We start from the raw sequence: 16,747 nt of genomic DNA, 5'->3' as shown, positions 1-16,747 counted from the left end.
CTCGCCCTCTCGCTCTCCTGCCATGTCTTTGGACAAGGAGGCATCCTTAATTGTTATATGATGAAATATTGAGCTTTAATTAGACAAAGCTGTTTGCAATAAACCCCCCTGACAGGGGCCATAAATTATAGAGGCAAAGTTTTTATTTTATTATTTCTTTTACAGGGCCCATAAAGAGACCAGTATTCCGCTCCTAGTGTCAGACATTAAACAGGCCAGCCCTTCAGAAGGCAGAGAAAAGCTGCTTAATGAGCTCAGAAGCCTGGCGTGGCGTTTCCTCCCCCAACAGGGGTGTCTGTGTTTGATTTGGGCCCATTATCGCCCCCACAAACTGGGCCACTGACACCACCACCACTGCAGCTACAACCACTTTGTGCGCAGATGAGAATGAATGTGTCCCCTGCTTCACTGGACCGGCCCCGACCCAAACTGAGTCACTGTTTTTCTCTTTGGTCTCCCTCTCTCTTACTGTCTCTCCCACAGCAGTTTTCAGGTAGCCAGAGACTTTTATATCCCCTCATATATGCCTTCTACTCCTCTGCCCATGTCACAGGAGACAAACACACAGAAACATTGATTCATAGCACCCGCTCATTTTCCCTTTTTCTCTTTTTTTGTAAACCACCAAAAAACCTCCACGCCTGCCAAGAGGTGCTTTGTAAAAACACTCGCAAAAAGTACCTGCAAATGGTTTGTGTATTTACCGACCAGGAATGAGTTACTGTCAGTCGCAATTAGCCCGTTTCAAAATAGATTCCGGATTGGCTTACGTACAGATGCACAAAGTCCCCATTCATACAAGGGAAAATGTTCTTTCTCTCCCTCCCCAGCTCTCCTCTTTCTCAATTTACTAACTAGATTCCCATGTCTTGGCTCTCATGATCAGAAACAGCACTTCATATGAGGCTATAGTTTTTATATGTTAAATTCTCAAATGTAATTATTCTATTATACGGCAGGCTCTGCCTCAGAAAACGTTTCATTACATTGATTCGGTCCTTCAAGGTTATATCAGTTTCACGCTGTGCCGTCCCGAATTAGCTCCCAACCGTACCGAATGCGGTCTACGCCGATTCAATTTCACTCATAAAAAGACAGGCTGTTCGCATACAAGGTTCTATATATTCTTTCCATGTTTTTATGCACAGAAAATTGGCCTGTGTTGGACTGTAAATCTCTTTGAAGTCCTGGTTCCTAACTAAGAGAAAAATACAATACATGTCTTTCCCTCTATAGCAGCGCAAAAGGGTTGTCACTGAAAAAAACTTTTTTAAGCCCCATAGCAGTCACAAGCAATTAGCGTCACATTTCTGCAAATTTTCCAGCTAATAGAAATATAACTCGTCGTCTGGGTTCCTGACTGAGCCTTTTTTCCTGAGTTTGGTCTCTACATACCCAGCTGCTGTGTGTATGGTCATTTGGAACAATCATATTTCTGCCTCGTCTTGCCAGTTCCCCTGAGTGGTCAAATTGTCAGTGATTAGAGCTGTCTATCTCTCCATGCGCTTCAAGTTAAACCCATGACCCAATGTGAGCCAGTTGCTTTACTCTAGGGCTTATTATGTCATATCATAACCCCTCTGCTTTATACCGGTGCCAGAGCTCAATCATATGCTCTGGGAATTCTGATGTAGAAATAATGGGAGATTCATGTTTAATGCAGGTTTTCTTTGAAGAGCTTTTGACATTGCTGATAATTTTGGTGATTTCCCCTAATGCATTTCTCTCGTTTCTCTTTTAGTTCGACAAATACGCTCCCAAGCTGGACAATCCATTCATCAGACATTCAAACGTAAGTCTCGCCCACTCAAGTTCCCAGCTATTTGCATTTGGCAAATCAAATATTTGAACATATTTGAACATGCCATGACAACTCTTTTTCTTTTTTCAAATGGCGCCTACTGCTCTGTGTTTGTGTATGTATGCACATACCTTATGATGTGTGTTTTTTATGAGTTTTGGTTTTGTCTCCTCCCCAGTTCTTCCCCTCTTATCCCCCCACCATGCCAGGCATGCCCCCGCTGCTACCACACTCAGGACCCTTCAGCTCGCTGCAAGGAGCCTTCCAGCCCAAGGTTAGCCTCAGATACCTTGCCCTTCATTAGCATCCATGTGTACTCTCTAGAACCAATGGCTCTCAACTCTAGTCCTAGTGGTATCATCCTCAATTCTACAAATTGCATCCACCTGGTTTTCCCAGCCTACATTAGTCCCTTACTAGATGGCTTAAAACAAGTAGTAGTATTCTGGGCCCTTCGGACCAGAGTTGAAAACCACAACTGCAAAGCAAGGCCTTATTAATACTCAAACACACATTTAGCACATGCACAATTTAATTCCAGAAAATCTTTCTGCACAACATTGGCCCACTTACAGTACCTTCTCTCGGTAGGCAATTGGCATGTATACTGTTGAAAGCAGGTCTGCTTTCAAGCAATGACACACTACAGAAACCTTATACTGTATACATATAGTCTCAAATAGATGCAAAAACAGGCAAAAAAGTCTGTAAGGTAAAAAAAACTGCTGGCTGCTGTGAATAAAATTGGAGCATTTGGAGCAAGTGAGTTGTGAGCCCCCCTCTTGTGTTTCATGATTCTGTTTTTGCAGTTTGTCTGACGGAGGATGTGCGTTATTTTTCTTTCAACACAGACGCAAACAAACCACACATGCATAGACTTATTATGATCACACACAAAAGTGCAACAATGTACAGAAATGTGTACACACACAAACTGATTTGTATGTTTTGCAAACAGAAGGGAAACTTAACACACACCTATACACCTATACTCATTTCATTGTCCTGACTCCACCAAAGGCAATCTAGCTCTATTAGCTACAGTAAAACATCAGCCAGGAGCATTCACACTCCAAGAAATGTAATAACTCGTAGGAACATGAACACATACACAAATAGACTGCACATGCAAACCAACATATATGTTTGCTTATGCAGAAGCACAAAAATATACAGAAACACAGAACACACAAAACAAGCCATGAACCTAGAAAGCCCCTCTTGTGGTCCTACATGCAGGACAGCAAACACAAACAGAAACTCACTCAGCGCACCCATACACTCTGCACGTACGCTCTATCAGTCATAGGAGAACACAAACACACACACAATTTCATACCTTATTAAACACACAGTAACATGCTTTCACGCAAAACATCACCCCACATCCCTCTTGCCATTTCACCCAGGAAATGAGGCCAGCATTGGGTGAATAGCACCAAAGCCTTGCTTAACATTCAGCCTAGCAGGGGAAGCAGTAGCTGAAGGGAAACAGAACAGGATCCTATTAAACCTCATGGCTCTGCCCTCCTATTCCCTCTAAAGCTGGCTGGTTCAGCTTTGGCCTGGACTCTGCACAACGCTCCGTGGTGAGCCATGCCGGGTGGTATTGACCCGTGCCAAGTGAGATAACAATGGTTTGTGTGTGACACAATCTGGGACAAGAGGGAGGCAGTTGGGGAGGGGGTCTGGCAGGTGCCCAGTGGCTGTAACCTAGTGTAAGCCACCAATCAAAGCTGGCCTGAATCCACCGATCTGGCCTTAATTCTTCCCAGGAGGCTCTCTGTCACGGACAGGAATCCCTTTTGCTCTGTCTGGGGTCTCTCTCTGTCCAGATGGACAGGTGAACAGGGCAAGGGCTCTTTGCTGCTGTGTTCAAGGCCCATGTTAAGTATTACGGAGGGAGGCTGGGGTAGAGGGTAACCTGGGTATTACTCTGATCCTGGATAGTGGGATGGATAGGGCTGATCTAGTCATTCAGGCTCCAAAGGCTTTGGGCTGTGGTATTAATGTGGCCTTGCTCTGTGCCCAGGGTATTATTTAAGAGCTATCTATTGACGTCAGACTTACAGTAGCAGTAGGTGAGGATTAGTATGGCATACTTCCCCAGAGTTGGAGGATATTGGGCTATATTGATGCTGGTGTTGCTAGCTGGAGGGTCTCCTTGTGTGTTAAATCAACTATTCCTAATGTTTGGAGTGTACGGTACATGTTCTAAGTTTATGTTTGTTCATGCTTCTGCACCACATGGCTAAACATGTTTGAACTAGATTTGTTTTGTAAATCTAGAAAGTCTCTCCGTGTTTTTCTCTCTTTGTATCCTTCAATCCATCTCTCCTCCTCTCCCTGCCTTTCAGGCGTCCAATCCTATTGATGTAGGAGGTCGGCCGGGTGGAGTACCTCACACACTCCTACAGAAGGACCCCAGGGTAAGACGCTCCAGAGCTGTGACAGTTTTCTACAGCCTTGATATGGCAGGGCGGCCTTGTGGTTATGTAGGACAGTGATTCTTAACCTCTAATTTTAAGGACCCCCAGTTTGCTATGAATTAGTCCACAGACCCCCTATTTGATCTTTTTTTTTTTTTCTTCTCTGGGACCCCAATACACGTTATGAATTTCTCAGTGTTATTTGAACTCAGAGTTACAGACCCATAACTCCTTAAGCCCCCAGACCCCACGTTGAGAACCAGTGATACCAGTAAGAAATCCTCCTAAGTGAAATTCACAGGTTCGATCAGCCTACATGTGTCCACCTGTGCCCTGATCTTAACCCCTCTGGTAAAATAATATCTGTCTCTGGTGGATGTGGAAAGAAACAAACTCCAGTGTATTTATGACATGTTTTCACCAAAGGCCTTTGGCAGAGTACTTTATGATGCTTGCAAAAAAGACAAATAAAGATAAAGATTTTTATAAAATAAGGGATCAAAAGATCAAGACATGAGATGGGTACAGTACATCGCAATCTGTAGTGCTCTAGATAATTACAGTAGTTCAAATATAGTAGCATAGTTTTAGGGCTGTTAAAGATTCATCTTTATCGGCAGCACAGTTTATGAGTTTGTAAGTTTGACACAGCAGCGGAACTGCTGAGAAGGCTTGTTTTGCGACCTATCCTGTACACCCCACCTTGTCGGTTATACAAATAAATTGGAAGAGAGACTTATTTGTTTCCCAGTTAGATGTGGCTCTCATAGGCACTAAGGCATTAATCAAACTTGCGTATTGCCTTTGTGAAACGCAATGAAAACACTGTCCTGGGTAGTTATTGGCCAAATGCATTTTACCGTCCTCAAACTAGAAGCCTATACGTTACTATTTGGTGAACATTATTCATCCAAATGTATTTAAGTGAATTCATAGATTTTAAGGTGGATAAACAACCTTAGTAGTGTTAAAGGGGAAGATCAGAAGATCTGACGTTCATAGTGGCAGAACACTATGCAACCGAAAACAAAAGTCTCGCGAGACGAGATTTCAATCTCAAGATTTCAATCTCGTCTAGAAAGACTTCCGTTTTTTATTTTCTTTTTTTTTGCATAGGGTTCTGTCACTATGAACGTCAAAAATCTCTCTTAAATTTTTTTTTTAAATACGCGATCTAACGCAAGGCCTATTGGCACAAGCTGTGGCGGACCCGGGTTGGAGTTATGAATTGTTTCTACAGTACCATTCATACTAAGATATCATAACATCATAGAAAAGGTAAAAAAAAACGTGGTCCAAAATTCTCCTTTAATGTTATGCTCTGAAAAGACACTGATGAAGGCTTTAGGCTGAACCGCGAGCATCATTGACTACTGCTCTGCACCAGTAAAACATCAAAAGGGCTATATGTTTGTAAGTGTGTAATATCATATCTGCACCCATTGCATAAATGATATAAGATTTGTTCAAGTTTTGAAGATAGTGGTATGATCATATGATGAAGATATTTATCTTTCTTTGTCTGTCTGTCCATACAGATAACAGATCCTTTCAGGACATCTGTCAGAGTAAGTGGCTGTCTTATCCTTTTCTGTTAAATTGCTTTGACTTTCTGGCCAAGACACTAAAAATATATACTTTATAAGTTGCTATAATAACTTAATAATTAAGTAAATGCTGATAAATAAGTCCCTAGTTTAGGGTTAGTTTCAGGCATTGGGGTCTCCGTTGTAGTTTACAGTTCACAATCAGATCCTAATGTGAGAAATACAACAAATTCCGTTTTAGTTCAGTTCAGTTGCACAATGATAAAAACACTGACGAATTACTAAATTACCAAAAACAAATAAATAAGGAACTTATAAAAGCATCTAATCTGAAAACAGACAGAAAGTGAAATAACAGACACAAAACACATCAGGGTGACCAGCAAAGAAGCAACACAGCCACACTGAACCTTGGCCAGACACTTCCAATTCTTGTTAGGGTCACTCCAGTCCACCATATGAAGACCAGCTGTCAAACCAGTGTTACTTTCTCTAATTCTTTAGAAACCTGGCAAGTGGTGTGCAGTGCATGTCCAGATCGCCTGGCAGATCTACCATCACCAGCAGAAGATGAAGGTGAGCCAGCTGGATGGTCACATGTAGTGTGCCCACAGTCTCTGAAAAGTGAAGGGAATTAATATTTGACCAGCCATGAGGAGCCATGCAATTTGTGTTATGGGAGATTGAAGTGCATCCACCAAATGTATTGTTTTTACATTTATATTTTAAATATATAGTTGGCAGTTTGGCACTCCTTCCCGGAGCGGTTTACAAGTGCAACCTTGGGATAACCTTCCGTTCCTAGATCACCAAAAGTACATGTTCACAGCCATTATTGCTCAGACAGTGTTCCTGTTTGCATTTGTCTCAATGATTCAAGTGTTTAACGTTAACCATCACTGGTAGTTGATCTATTCAAAGGATCACTTACATTTTAAACCAAAGTACATAATTGGTATTCACTAATGCTCATTATAAGATGGTGCCATTTCTGTCTACTTGGTCTGTCTTTTTATTTGTTTTTTCTTGTTTTGTTTTTTACTTTTTATTGATGTAAGAACAGTGACTTTTATTTCACCATAATAACTTTCCAGGAAGAGAAAGGTGTTAGTTTCTATTAGCTTGGAATCCCCATCATTGATATCGTTGGTATGCAGGTTTCTGAACTATCCATAGCCCACCAATGAGTAGACGGCCATTTTGCCATCTTATAATGAACATTTGTAAGGACCAATTATATGAAGATAAAGTTGAAAAGGGGTGAAGTGCTCCTTTTAACTTAGAAGGAATAATAATACAAATTATACATTTCATGATATTAATCTCACAGGATAGATTTAGTGAGCCAAAACAAGACCTGAACAACCTAAAATTTGGTCTTCAACACACAAAAATATAATGATCAAATACAGATGCTGACAAAAATCACAGAAATAGGTCAGAAATTGAAACCTCACTGAAAATGTAAATTTACAATAGAGAACCTTTGCTGATGAGACTCTCCCCACCAAGGTAATTCCTCCAGAGCTCCCCATCCCCCCTTTCCCTAAGCTTTACTGTCCCTAATCAGCTTACATATATTTTGTTATGACACAGTGGGCCAGGATTAGGGCCTGTAGAGCCTTTGTTGATGTGTTTCTGTGCCTCTGATCTTTTACCCAGTTTAGTGTGGAGATAAGCCGTTTTTGACGCTACTGGACTGAAAGTGTAGTCATCATTCACTGCTTACTGATCTCACTCACTTTGTCTTTTGCCTTCTGTGTTTCTATCTCACTTTTTCTCTCTTCACTTTTGTCAACTTGTGTTTGTTAATGTTTCTGCACTATACATCAATGCTTGTATTAGATCTGTTTTGAAACTAAGTTCTCTCCCTCTCTCTCTCTCTCTCTCTCTCGCTGGGTGCATGTCTCTCAGCAAATGCAGCTTGACCCTCATAAGTTGGACATGAATGGGAAGCTGGACTTGTTCAGTCGACCACCAGCTCCAGGAGTGTTGCCTGGCTTTCCATACCCCCACGACCTGGCACGACCCCTCTTCTCCTCTACAGGTCAGTAGATGAAGCCTCGGTTCTCATACAACCACAAAGAAAGCTAAATGAAAGGTCCTAAAAACCCAATATTTGTGTGGTGTCGTTGAGCCTGCGGCAGTTACGGGGGGTGTACCTTGTAGACACAGATCAGGTCTGGCTTTTGATCTGCATCACTTCTTTTCTAACATTCTAATGCCACAGCTCCCTCTTGTACTCCTAAATAAAGCGGAATGCATTTTTAAATTAGCTTACATAGGTCATCGTAAGTAGCCTTTTTTTCGGTCAAATATTAACCCATCTTACATCTGAAATGATACATGTGAGGAGACATTAGCTTTGTCTTATTTTGAGGCCATACGTTTGTCTGCAAGGACATTATAATAAAATGAATATGAGGAGAAAACATCTTGAAAAAACAAACTGATCCAAACCTTTTCAACATGCACACACAGGGATACTTTCCCATCTTAGAAGCTCTCCATCGGGAATTTAGTTTGTATGCTAACGAGCTGTTTTTTAAATGTATGGCTGTCATAATTGTTCTTCTCACTGCAGCAATAAACCACATTATTCTGCTCTTTTGTTTAAAGTGTCCTCCTCTCATGTTCTGTTCATTTAATTGTAGTGTGGTTGCGCTAAATGTTTTGCTAACCATGGGGCTCAGATGATGTCATGTGTATGAATATGGATGGTTCTCTGTGTTCGGTAATTGACTGATGTGCCCTGCGTTGGAGGGCAACAGCAGGGCGATCGGCCTTTCCCTGCTAATTATGCAGTGGTGGCGTGTCATTAGCACTCGTGTAATTGGCTCTTTGATTAGCAATTCATGAAAATGCGGGTGAAGGGAAACACTGGGTCAACGTTGTTTCAGTAGCTGACTGCATCACTGATGTGCACCCTGCAAGCGTGCACACGCGTACTGTACAGCAACAAGACAGGAAATATCAGAAGCTAATATGCTGTGTGTTTAGTTTTTCTTCTCAGGCCACTGATATTCGCCCTTTCGTGAATCATCTCGATAATTAGCTTTTAGCATGTTGGCTTTGCTGCTTAAGATACATTTTTTCGTGGTCAACCTTGCACATCAATAGGTCGTCATAATAAGTCATTATTTAAACATAGTTCAAGCTGTGATTTGTTCTTCACTGGTTAGTGTTAGACTTAGTCATGGTTCTTATTGTGTCTGTAATAGATACTCTGACTCTGATTGAATGATACAAACTTTTAGTTCTGACTTCTCTATGCTATCAAACGGCAAAAAGGTCACCCCCTCTGTAATTCTCTTTCTGTATACAGTAGTTGTTATTGTCTCCGCCAGGAGACTATGTTTTCATTCTCGTCCTTCCGTGTGTCCACCAAGCTAACATTGGTCAAGCTTCACGTGACACGTGACAATATGTTGAAAGGGTGTGCTTTGATTGGCTAGCGAGACACATGATGAAATAGAGACCTATAAATAGGTGTGTCACTTCAAAAGATCATTTATATCTTTTGAAGTGAGGTAAGACAGGATTAATCAGGAACAGTACTGGCGGAGACCTGTGCTCCGAGGAGCACATTTTCTAGTTTAGCTTTTAATTTGTTTTACTGGTTTGTTTTTTATCACTGGGTGCTTTTTTGTATTCTCTCATATACAGTGACTGTCCCAATTGGGTGAATCTAAGGTCATGGTCACTCATAAGGGTCCAAATATCAAAGGTCACACTATGTCGGATTCTTTCATTTCTACTGAGGGTTTTTTATTTACTGAGATCCCTCGCTGACCATCCTTTGACTGATTGGATAATGTTAACATCTCTCTTTCCATCTCTCCACCAATAGCATCTGGCCACCCGACACCCTCCCCCTATGGTCCTTCCCCCCATCCCAGCGGCTTCCTGCCTCCTAGCCACTTGGCAGGTAAGTGTAAGTAACCCCACATTCACCTATCATTTTTTACATCTTCTTTCATCCGCTTTTTCTTCTCTCTTTTTTTGCTCTCTTTTCTGTTTTACTCATATTTCAAACACATTACAAGACACCCAGGTGTAATTTGACAGTTTTGCTGAAGCTGAAATATTTACGGCTTTCATCTGAGGTTCATGTGGAGGTAAACTTGGGTCTGGGTTGGCCGGTGTAGCAGCCCTGTTGCTGGCATCACACTCCCTCTCATTTCAGAGTTGTGGAAGAAGAAGCAGTTGTAAAAATCGGCCCCAGTGAATCATAATATACAGCCTTGAATAACCCCCTTTCACCCCACTGTCTGGGCTGATGGGGAAGGACACCGGTGGCCTAGTCTTTCCAATGTCCAGACCTATTTTTTATCCTTCCTTTTGTTCAGACAAAAGAATTCTCTCTTCTTTTACTACCCTTGCTCTGGATGGCCTTGGAGAGCAAGGAAGATGGCCTCAGCAAATACGACATATTACCTTGATGCTCCTCCGTTTTTGTGTGGGCTTTTAAAGTTGAATCTGCCGTTCATAGTCAGGGTTTTTTTTCTTCTAATTTGTTGCTCTGTTCCATCTGAGACATTGTTTGGGTTTGCAGCGGCAAGGTGATTTCACGGGATAAGCCCTTGAGTCAATCCAGTTTGAGCTTATAAACACATGGTGCACAGAGGAGAAAGACTTTGAGGGAGGGATGGGGTTTGGGCGCCTGCCCAGGAATTCAAGTGTGAGACTGGGAGAGATTTTCCAGTTGTTGTCTTTTCTGATTTATTGATGAGGCCGTTTTCATTACCGATGTCAGAAATCCTTAAATCCTTGCCTGTATAACTGCTGTTTCCTGAAGCAATTTGTTTCCTTGTTTGTTTGAGTATAGATATGTGACCACATAGTATTTTGAGCTCATCATTGTTGTGCTGTTGTTATTTCTTACCTACAGTACTGTAGGCCTTCTCTAAACTACATGTAACTGGTACTTTAAAGAGATCAATTGTTTGGAGGGAAATGTTATTCTTTTTCCTACTTAACCAGCCAGGCAGACCTATAGATGCCTTTTTATGTCTCTGCATACAGTTTGAATGAATGTTGAAGGTTTAGCTTAACCTATTTTAGCTCAATTCCTGGATGTCCATGGAATCAAGTAGCATCTCAACATACCTACGTTTACCTGAGGGTAAATAGTCAACCTGTCATCCCTATTCTGGGAGGGAACATTCGCTTTAAATTACAGATCTAACAAGCTTGTAGATCGGCTGTTTTTGGCCAAGAGATGGTGTAGAAGGGGGGAAAAGAGTGGACCAAGTACTGAGCCGACCCGGGTCAACAAAGTATTAGTTTACTAGAGGTTTTAAGTGGTTAAACTGTTCCTTTATTATTGTTGGCTGTTGATGATTTTGGAATTGAAGTATTAGGCCGTTATTCACATGTCGTTCACATTCCGTCTCTGCATTGGATAAGATCATCAGCTAAATGTCTTAACATCTTAACCTAATCATTGTTTACAAATTTCTCAGGTGAGCATATGTATGTTTTCTCCATACATACAGAGGCTGTAGTTTATCTACTGTACCGATGTATGTATGACACCCTGCAACATCCCCCCCAGTGGAACCTACCCTCCAATCAAGTCACTGTAGTCCCTTCAGCTTGATTCACCCCATCCTCCATCCTCCCTGTCCCAGCTATAAGTCCACTCTTGGCTCCACTCCAACTTGCACAAGCCCCACTGTCCCATCAGGCGTGTGTTGCCCCTAGCCACAGTAGAGCCAGTGGGAGGGGGTCCAGAGTCTTGGAGGCTTGGCTACATACATGCAGCAGGATTATCAAGACAGAGAAGCTAAGTCGGTAGGGAGTGCCAAAAAAAACGCCAAACCACAGCTCGCTTGTAAGAAAAAAGCAGAGTGAAATGGTTGGGTGGGTGTGGGTGGATGGGTGGGGGTGGGGGGCTGCTACTTTAGACAGCACCCCCTTTTTTGCTAATCCCTGTTTGGCATTTTGCAGATCCTTTCAGTCGCTCCAGTACCTTTGGCGGCCTCGGCAACCTTTCAAGCAGTGCCTTCGGAGGATTAGGCAACCCCTCGCTTGGTAAGCGCTGGCCCCCCCTTGCTCTCCCTCCCCCCTCCCTCATACCCTCCTCCCTTCCACCCCACCCATACCCCCCCCCTCATACTGGGCCTGTCCCATATCATGGTCAGCCAGTAACAGAGCAGAGCAGTTCAGTCTTAGACCACAGGGAGAGCTGGGAGGGAAAGAAAAATAAGAATAAAATCAAGGCACTTAGCTCTGCCTTTCTAAGCCAAAGCCTAACCCCAGTCTAGGGAGGACCAATCCATCCAGGCAGCACAGTACAGTTCCCTCCCCCTTCCCTCCTCTCCCTTCCTCTCCTCTCCTCTCCTCGCCTCTCTAGGCCCAAAAGCCTGAAAGCCTGGCTGTAATCTGGCTGCACCACTGCCAACGCGCACTCCAGGGCCCGCTGTTTGGTCGCTATTCATCTATTAATTATTCGACAAGCCTCTTCACACCACCGCCGTGGAAGACTCGCTCCTTTTCTCTACCCCCCTCTCTCTCTCTCTCTTTCTCTCTCTTGCTCTCTCACTCTCTCACTTTCTTCCCCCTCCACACTCCCCTCCCCCTCACTCCCTCTTCTTCTCGTTTCTCGCCCCTTGCTGCTATTCTCTGCCAAATCCAGCCGCCCTGTAGCAAAATGGATGTCGGCGAAACAAACACGCTATGGAATGCTGAGGTCTCCCTGGCTTTTCACAACCCTCAACCCCACGGGGCAATTGAGTGTCTTCCCCTCCACCCCTTCATCCAATGAAGAAAAAAAGGTTCATGAGAATGAAGAGCAATGAATAGGGGGGGTGGTGGAAGGGGGGAAGAGCCCATTTGGTCCAGCAGCAAGTTGGAGGGGTGAAGCCATTAACCTCTAACTGGTCTTTGTACACAGAGCTTCAGCAGGAGAACATCGAGAGTCAAAGACAAAAGCAGCTTTTGTGGTTGATTCTTTTTTTTTTTGCCCTCCCCTTCTCCTCCTCTGGTTGCCACTCGTCCTTCATCTCCATCAAGAGGTTTGGATTTGGGTTTTCTCTTGAACTAACAGCCTCTGCGTCCCTGTCCCCCCTCCCTCTCTCCCCCATCTCAGGTTCCAACAGTGTGTTTGGCCCCAAGGAGGGCCCAGGGGGCCTGCCCAACTTTGGCAGCCCCCACCACGACACCTGGAACAGGCTGCACCGCACCCCGCCGTCCTTCCCCACCCCGCCCCAGTGGCCCAAGTCTGCAGACATCGAGAGAAGCGGGTCGGCCAACAGTCAAGAGCGTGAACGGGAGAGGGAGCGAGAGAGAGAAAGAGAGAGGGAGCGAGAGAAAAGGGACTCCTCTGTTGGGAAAGACGAGAAAGATAAAGACAGGTGGGTTGTGAGGTTGAGTTAGATTTGGAAAATAATCATTATACTGTAATTGTAGTGTAAGGTTTTATTGTATCAAAATATGATTAAATATTGAAATGATGTCCTGATTAGCCCATTATTGCTACATAATACTATTATTATAATACTAACAATCTATCTTTTTATTTTTATTATTTTTAAGTTATTATTTTGACATTTTCAAATGCAGCTGTGAAATGTGCATCAATACATTTATAATCAATTGCATATACATTGAACATTTCAGTGTAAACTAACAGTGCATACGTTTTCTTTGCAGAGATTCGGTGGACCGGAACCGCCACTCCAACCGTTCATCTCCGGCATCTGCACCGGTCAGCTATCAAATCAGCAACCTGATCCGCTCCAACAGCCAAAACTCCAGCGATTCGGGACGACACCACAGTGGGCGTAGCAGTGTGGATCGGGTCCGTGAGGCAGAGAAAGAGCTGCTGGAGCGCCACCGAGAGACCTCTGGTCTGGCAGACATTAAAGTGAAGGAGAGCCGCTCTCCTGGGAAGGATGTGCTGGACAGGAGATCTTCAGAAGACCCCATCAAACCCGTACACCGCTCCCCCTCTCCGTACTCCAAGGTGTTGCTCAATGAGCAGGGAATGAAAGGAATGATGGCCGGCAACGGGCCACACCCGCCCATGCTCAAGGATGGCGAAAGGAAAGAGCCTCCACCCTCCTCAACGGATATCCTCCACAAAGTGAAAAACGACATGAAGATCAAGGAGGAGAGGAAGGAGGAGCAGGAAGTAATGGTGGTCAGTTCTGAGCCTGCCTCACTGCCCCCTGTTCCTGCAGCTCCCATCCTGCCTCCTGTCTCCCAGCCCAGTCATCCTCACCACCACCATCCACCTCTGACACAGCAGCCTCCTCCACCCTCCCCTCGTGGCAACGAGATGCCGGGGCCGGGCCTCCATGGGATGCAAATGGCCCACTCGCTGCCCCTATCCATGAGCGCCATGCACCAGATGGGCAGCCTCAACGTGCTTGACCGAGCCCGCATGGCTCCCTTCATGGGCGTGAGTCCGCTGGCGGCAGGGAGGGAGCGTCTGCCTCACCCTTCCTTTCCCTGGGACCCACTGAGAGAGGCATACCGTAGCCTGGACCTGCAGCGCCGCATGGACTTCCAGCTGAGGGCCGAGCAGGGCCACCGCTTCCCCACAATGTATGACCAGGAGCGGGCATACCGTGAGCGGGAAGCCCATGACTACAGCCACCACGAGCATCTGCTGGAGGTGCGCCGGGAGCATGAGAGGATGCGGCAGCAGGCGGAGGAACGCGAGCGACTCCACTTGAGGGAGGAGCTTGACCGAGCGCGCCTCCACCAGCTGCACCAGTCGCCCATGGAGGGCCACCTTGCCCACATGCCCCCCTTCATGTCCCCACTGGGTGGCATGGCATACCCCAGACTCAGCCCCTCCGCAGTACACAACGGCCTGCTCAACCGGACACCCCCCACAGCTGCACTCAGTGCCCCCCCTCCCCTTGTGCCTGCAGGCAGTGGCAGGCCAGCTTCTCCCAGGCGGACTACCCCCATCACTACCACCACACAGGACCCTCGGGACTACTCTCCATCCCGCAACCCCAAAGAGGTTGAGGCACGGTAGCTTCCTGGACTAAAATGACATAAGCGCTTACAAGATGAACTCACAAGCCCCACCCCCTTTACCCTGAATTTGAAATCTTATTGTGAACAAAATGCACTGCTTTTCACTAGAGAAGAGCAAAAAAAGAAAATCACTCTGAGGAAACGGTATGATTGTACAAATTAAAGGTGTGCAGGGCTGACAAAGCACATGCCATGATTTTATTTTCAGCAAACTTGCAGATTGAATAATGTCGGTGAAGAGAACACAAATTATGTGTATGTTTATATCCGACTTAAGTATTTGATAATTATTATTAATAATATATTAATCCAATACCTTTTTTCGGCTTTGTGCGAAAAGAGAGATCCTGAAATGAGTTTGTACATTTTCCTATCCTTGTTCCGTGTATAGGCATCTTTTTATGAATTTTATGTATTTTGTGCATTAGTCACTCTTTTTCCGATATTTAATCCCAGTTCATTGTGAGACATAATCCATTATGGCCCACTGTAAAGACTGGATTTTGATTTTTGACTTTTCTCAACAGTGATTTAACCTCATGGTACCAGGATATCCTCATGAATAATGCCAATGTACAATGTTACATTACCAATTTGTTTTGTTCACTTGTTTTGCCTTTGAGATATGCAGATAAATATATATTACAAGGTCTTTGTTCAGTCTCTGTAAAGAAAATTCATGTACATAACTTGTTGATATTCCTTTGCTGCAAAAATAACAATGTAAATTTATTAGGCTTTTTAAATGTTTCTAGAAAAACAAAATGAAATTAAACATGGATAACCACTTCCCTGTTGAAAAACCATGGTAACAGACAAGCCTGGCCAATGGGAGGGAAGCGTGTAGGAGGGTGTCATATGGGGGCCTAGAAGGATCATCTGCAACCTATGCAAAGTGCCACAAAGGACCCTGATGGAGAGACCACCTCGAGAGAACAGTGGATACTGGTGAAAATGAAAGGAACTAGGATTATAAAACCAGTTTATAATTGCCAATGAAACGATGGAATTAAAAACCTAAAGACTTCCAGGTCATGAACTGGGCCGCAGAAGCATACAGCCCCGTACAGAAAATGGAGGACAGTTTTGAGCGGGCGGCAATAGGACTTTCTCTGTCGACCTTGTGGTGTTGTGCAGTTGTTTTTCTTAGACTCTTGTATACAAAACAAGTAGAGTTTTAGGCGTGCAAAAAAAACAAAAAAACAAAAATGAACATTCATGGTTTAAAATGTAAGGAATAAAGTTTGGACCTAATGTCTCGACACTTTTGTTGCTTTGTTGTCTTTCATCACCCTGTACATTTTTCATCATTGAATCCATCTAATTCATTAATTTGTATCACAAACCCACTGAGTGAATTTTCTTGTGACAATAATGTATAAATCACTAGAAGAAACGGTGGATTATGTGTTTGCCAATAGTGCTCATGCCTCAGCTTGCAAGCGTTACAGTATTTGCTCATCTCATATAAAGCTATTAGTTTGAAATCCCAAAGACGATGGACTCTGGGCAAAATTGTAGCCTAAGCCATCATGATGATGATGATGATGATTTGAGTCTAATATATCATACATTGGCTGCAGAGCTCTCCAGAGTAGAATCAATGAGATTGGGGCAAGGCAATAGAGGGTGGGACTAATAGGACATTGATTTTGTAAGAAAGCAGGTTTTGAGTGTTTGTGTTGCAGGTAACTGGTATTGACTGGGCAGCCCAGCGGCGTATTGACCTGCGGTCTGGACTCATTAAAGGGAGCAATGCCTGAGAGGCAGACTATTGGATAGAGGTGTAGAAGAAGAGGCTCCTCTCTCCCTCATCCTCCTTCTCCCCTCCACTTGTTTTCTCATGCGCTCCACTCATCCGTTTCCCTAATGAGGCCTGAGGGCAATGCAGAGTGGACCGAGCAGGAGGCCCTGAGGCGCCCCATCCCGCTTATTGACAAGACCTATCCTCTCCTCGCTGCCTGTCCGGAGAC

General features: G+C 44.1%; 1 protein-coding gene across 12 annotated transcripts in view; it reads left to right on the top strand.

The window, feature by feature from the left end:
* fbrsl1 (fibrosin-like 1) overlaps positions 1–16,036 on the top strand; it is a 386,897-nt gene extending 370,861 nt beyond the window's left edge. For 8 of the 12 annotated variants that reach the window (XM_084053868.1, XM_084053873.1, XM_084053878.1 and 5 more), the window contains 10 exons: positions 1,742–1,792; positions 1,980–2,075; positions 4,159–4,230; positions 5,769–5,798; positions 6,282–6,353; positions 7,692–7,824; positions 9,628–9,711; positions 11,730–11,813; positions 12,871–13,135; positions 13,434–16,036. In XM_084053868.1, the coding sequence (XP_083909994.1) occupies positions 1,742–1,792; positions 1,980–2,075; positions 4,159–4,230; positions 5,769–5,798; positions 6,282–6,353; positions 7,692–7,824; positions 9,628–9,711; positions 11,730–11,813; positions 12,871–13,135; positions 13,434–14,772 (2,226 nt within the window). In that variant the 3' untranslated portion in view covers positions 14,773–16,036. The remainder of the gene's footprint in view (positions 1–1,741; positions 1,793–1,979; positions 2,076–4,158; positions 4,231–5,768; positions 5,799–6,281; positions 6,354–7,691; positions 7,825–9,627; positions 9,712–11,729; positions 11,814–12,870; positions 13,136–13,433) is intronic. The other 4 variants (XM_084053870.1, XM_084053871.1, XM_084053876.1 and 1 more) reach the window with 3 other exon arrangements.
* Positions 16,037–16,747: the final 711 nt, after the last annotated feature.

The sequence above is a fragment of the Gymnoscopelus microlampas genome (genome assembly GCF_963454915.1).
Source record: "Gymnoscopelus microlampas genome assembly, chromosome: 4".
In the NCBI taxonomy this organism is placed as follows: domain Eukaryota; kingdom Metazoa; phylum Chordata; class Actinopteri; order Myctophiformes; family Myctophidae; genus Gymnoscopelus; species Gymnoscopelus microlampas.
This window is presented reverse-complemented; position numbering and strand designations above follow the sequence as displayed.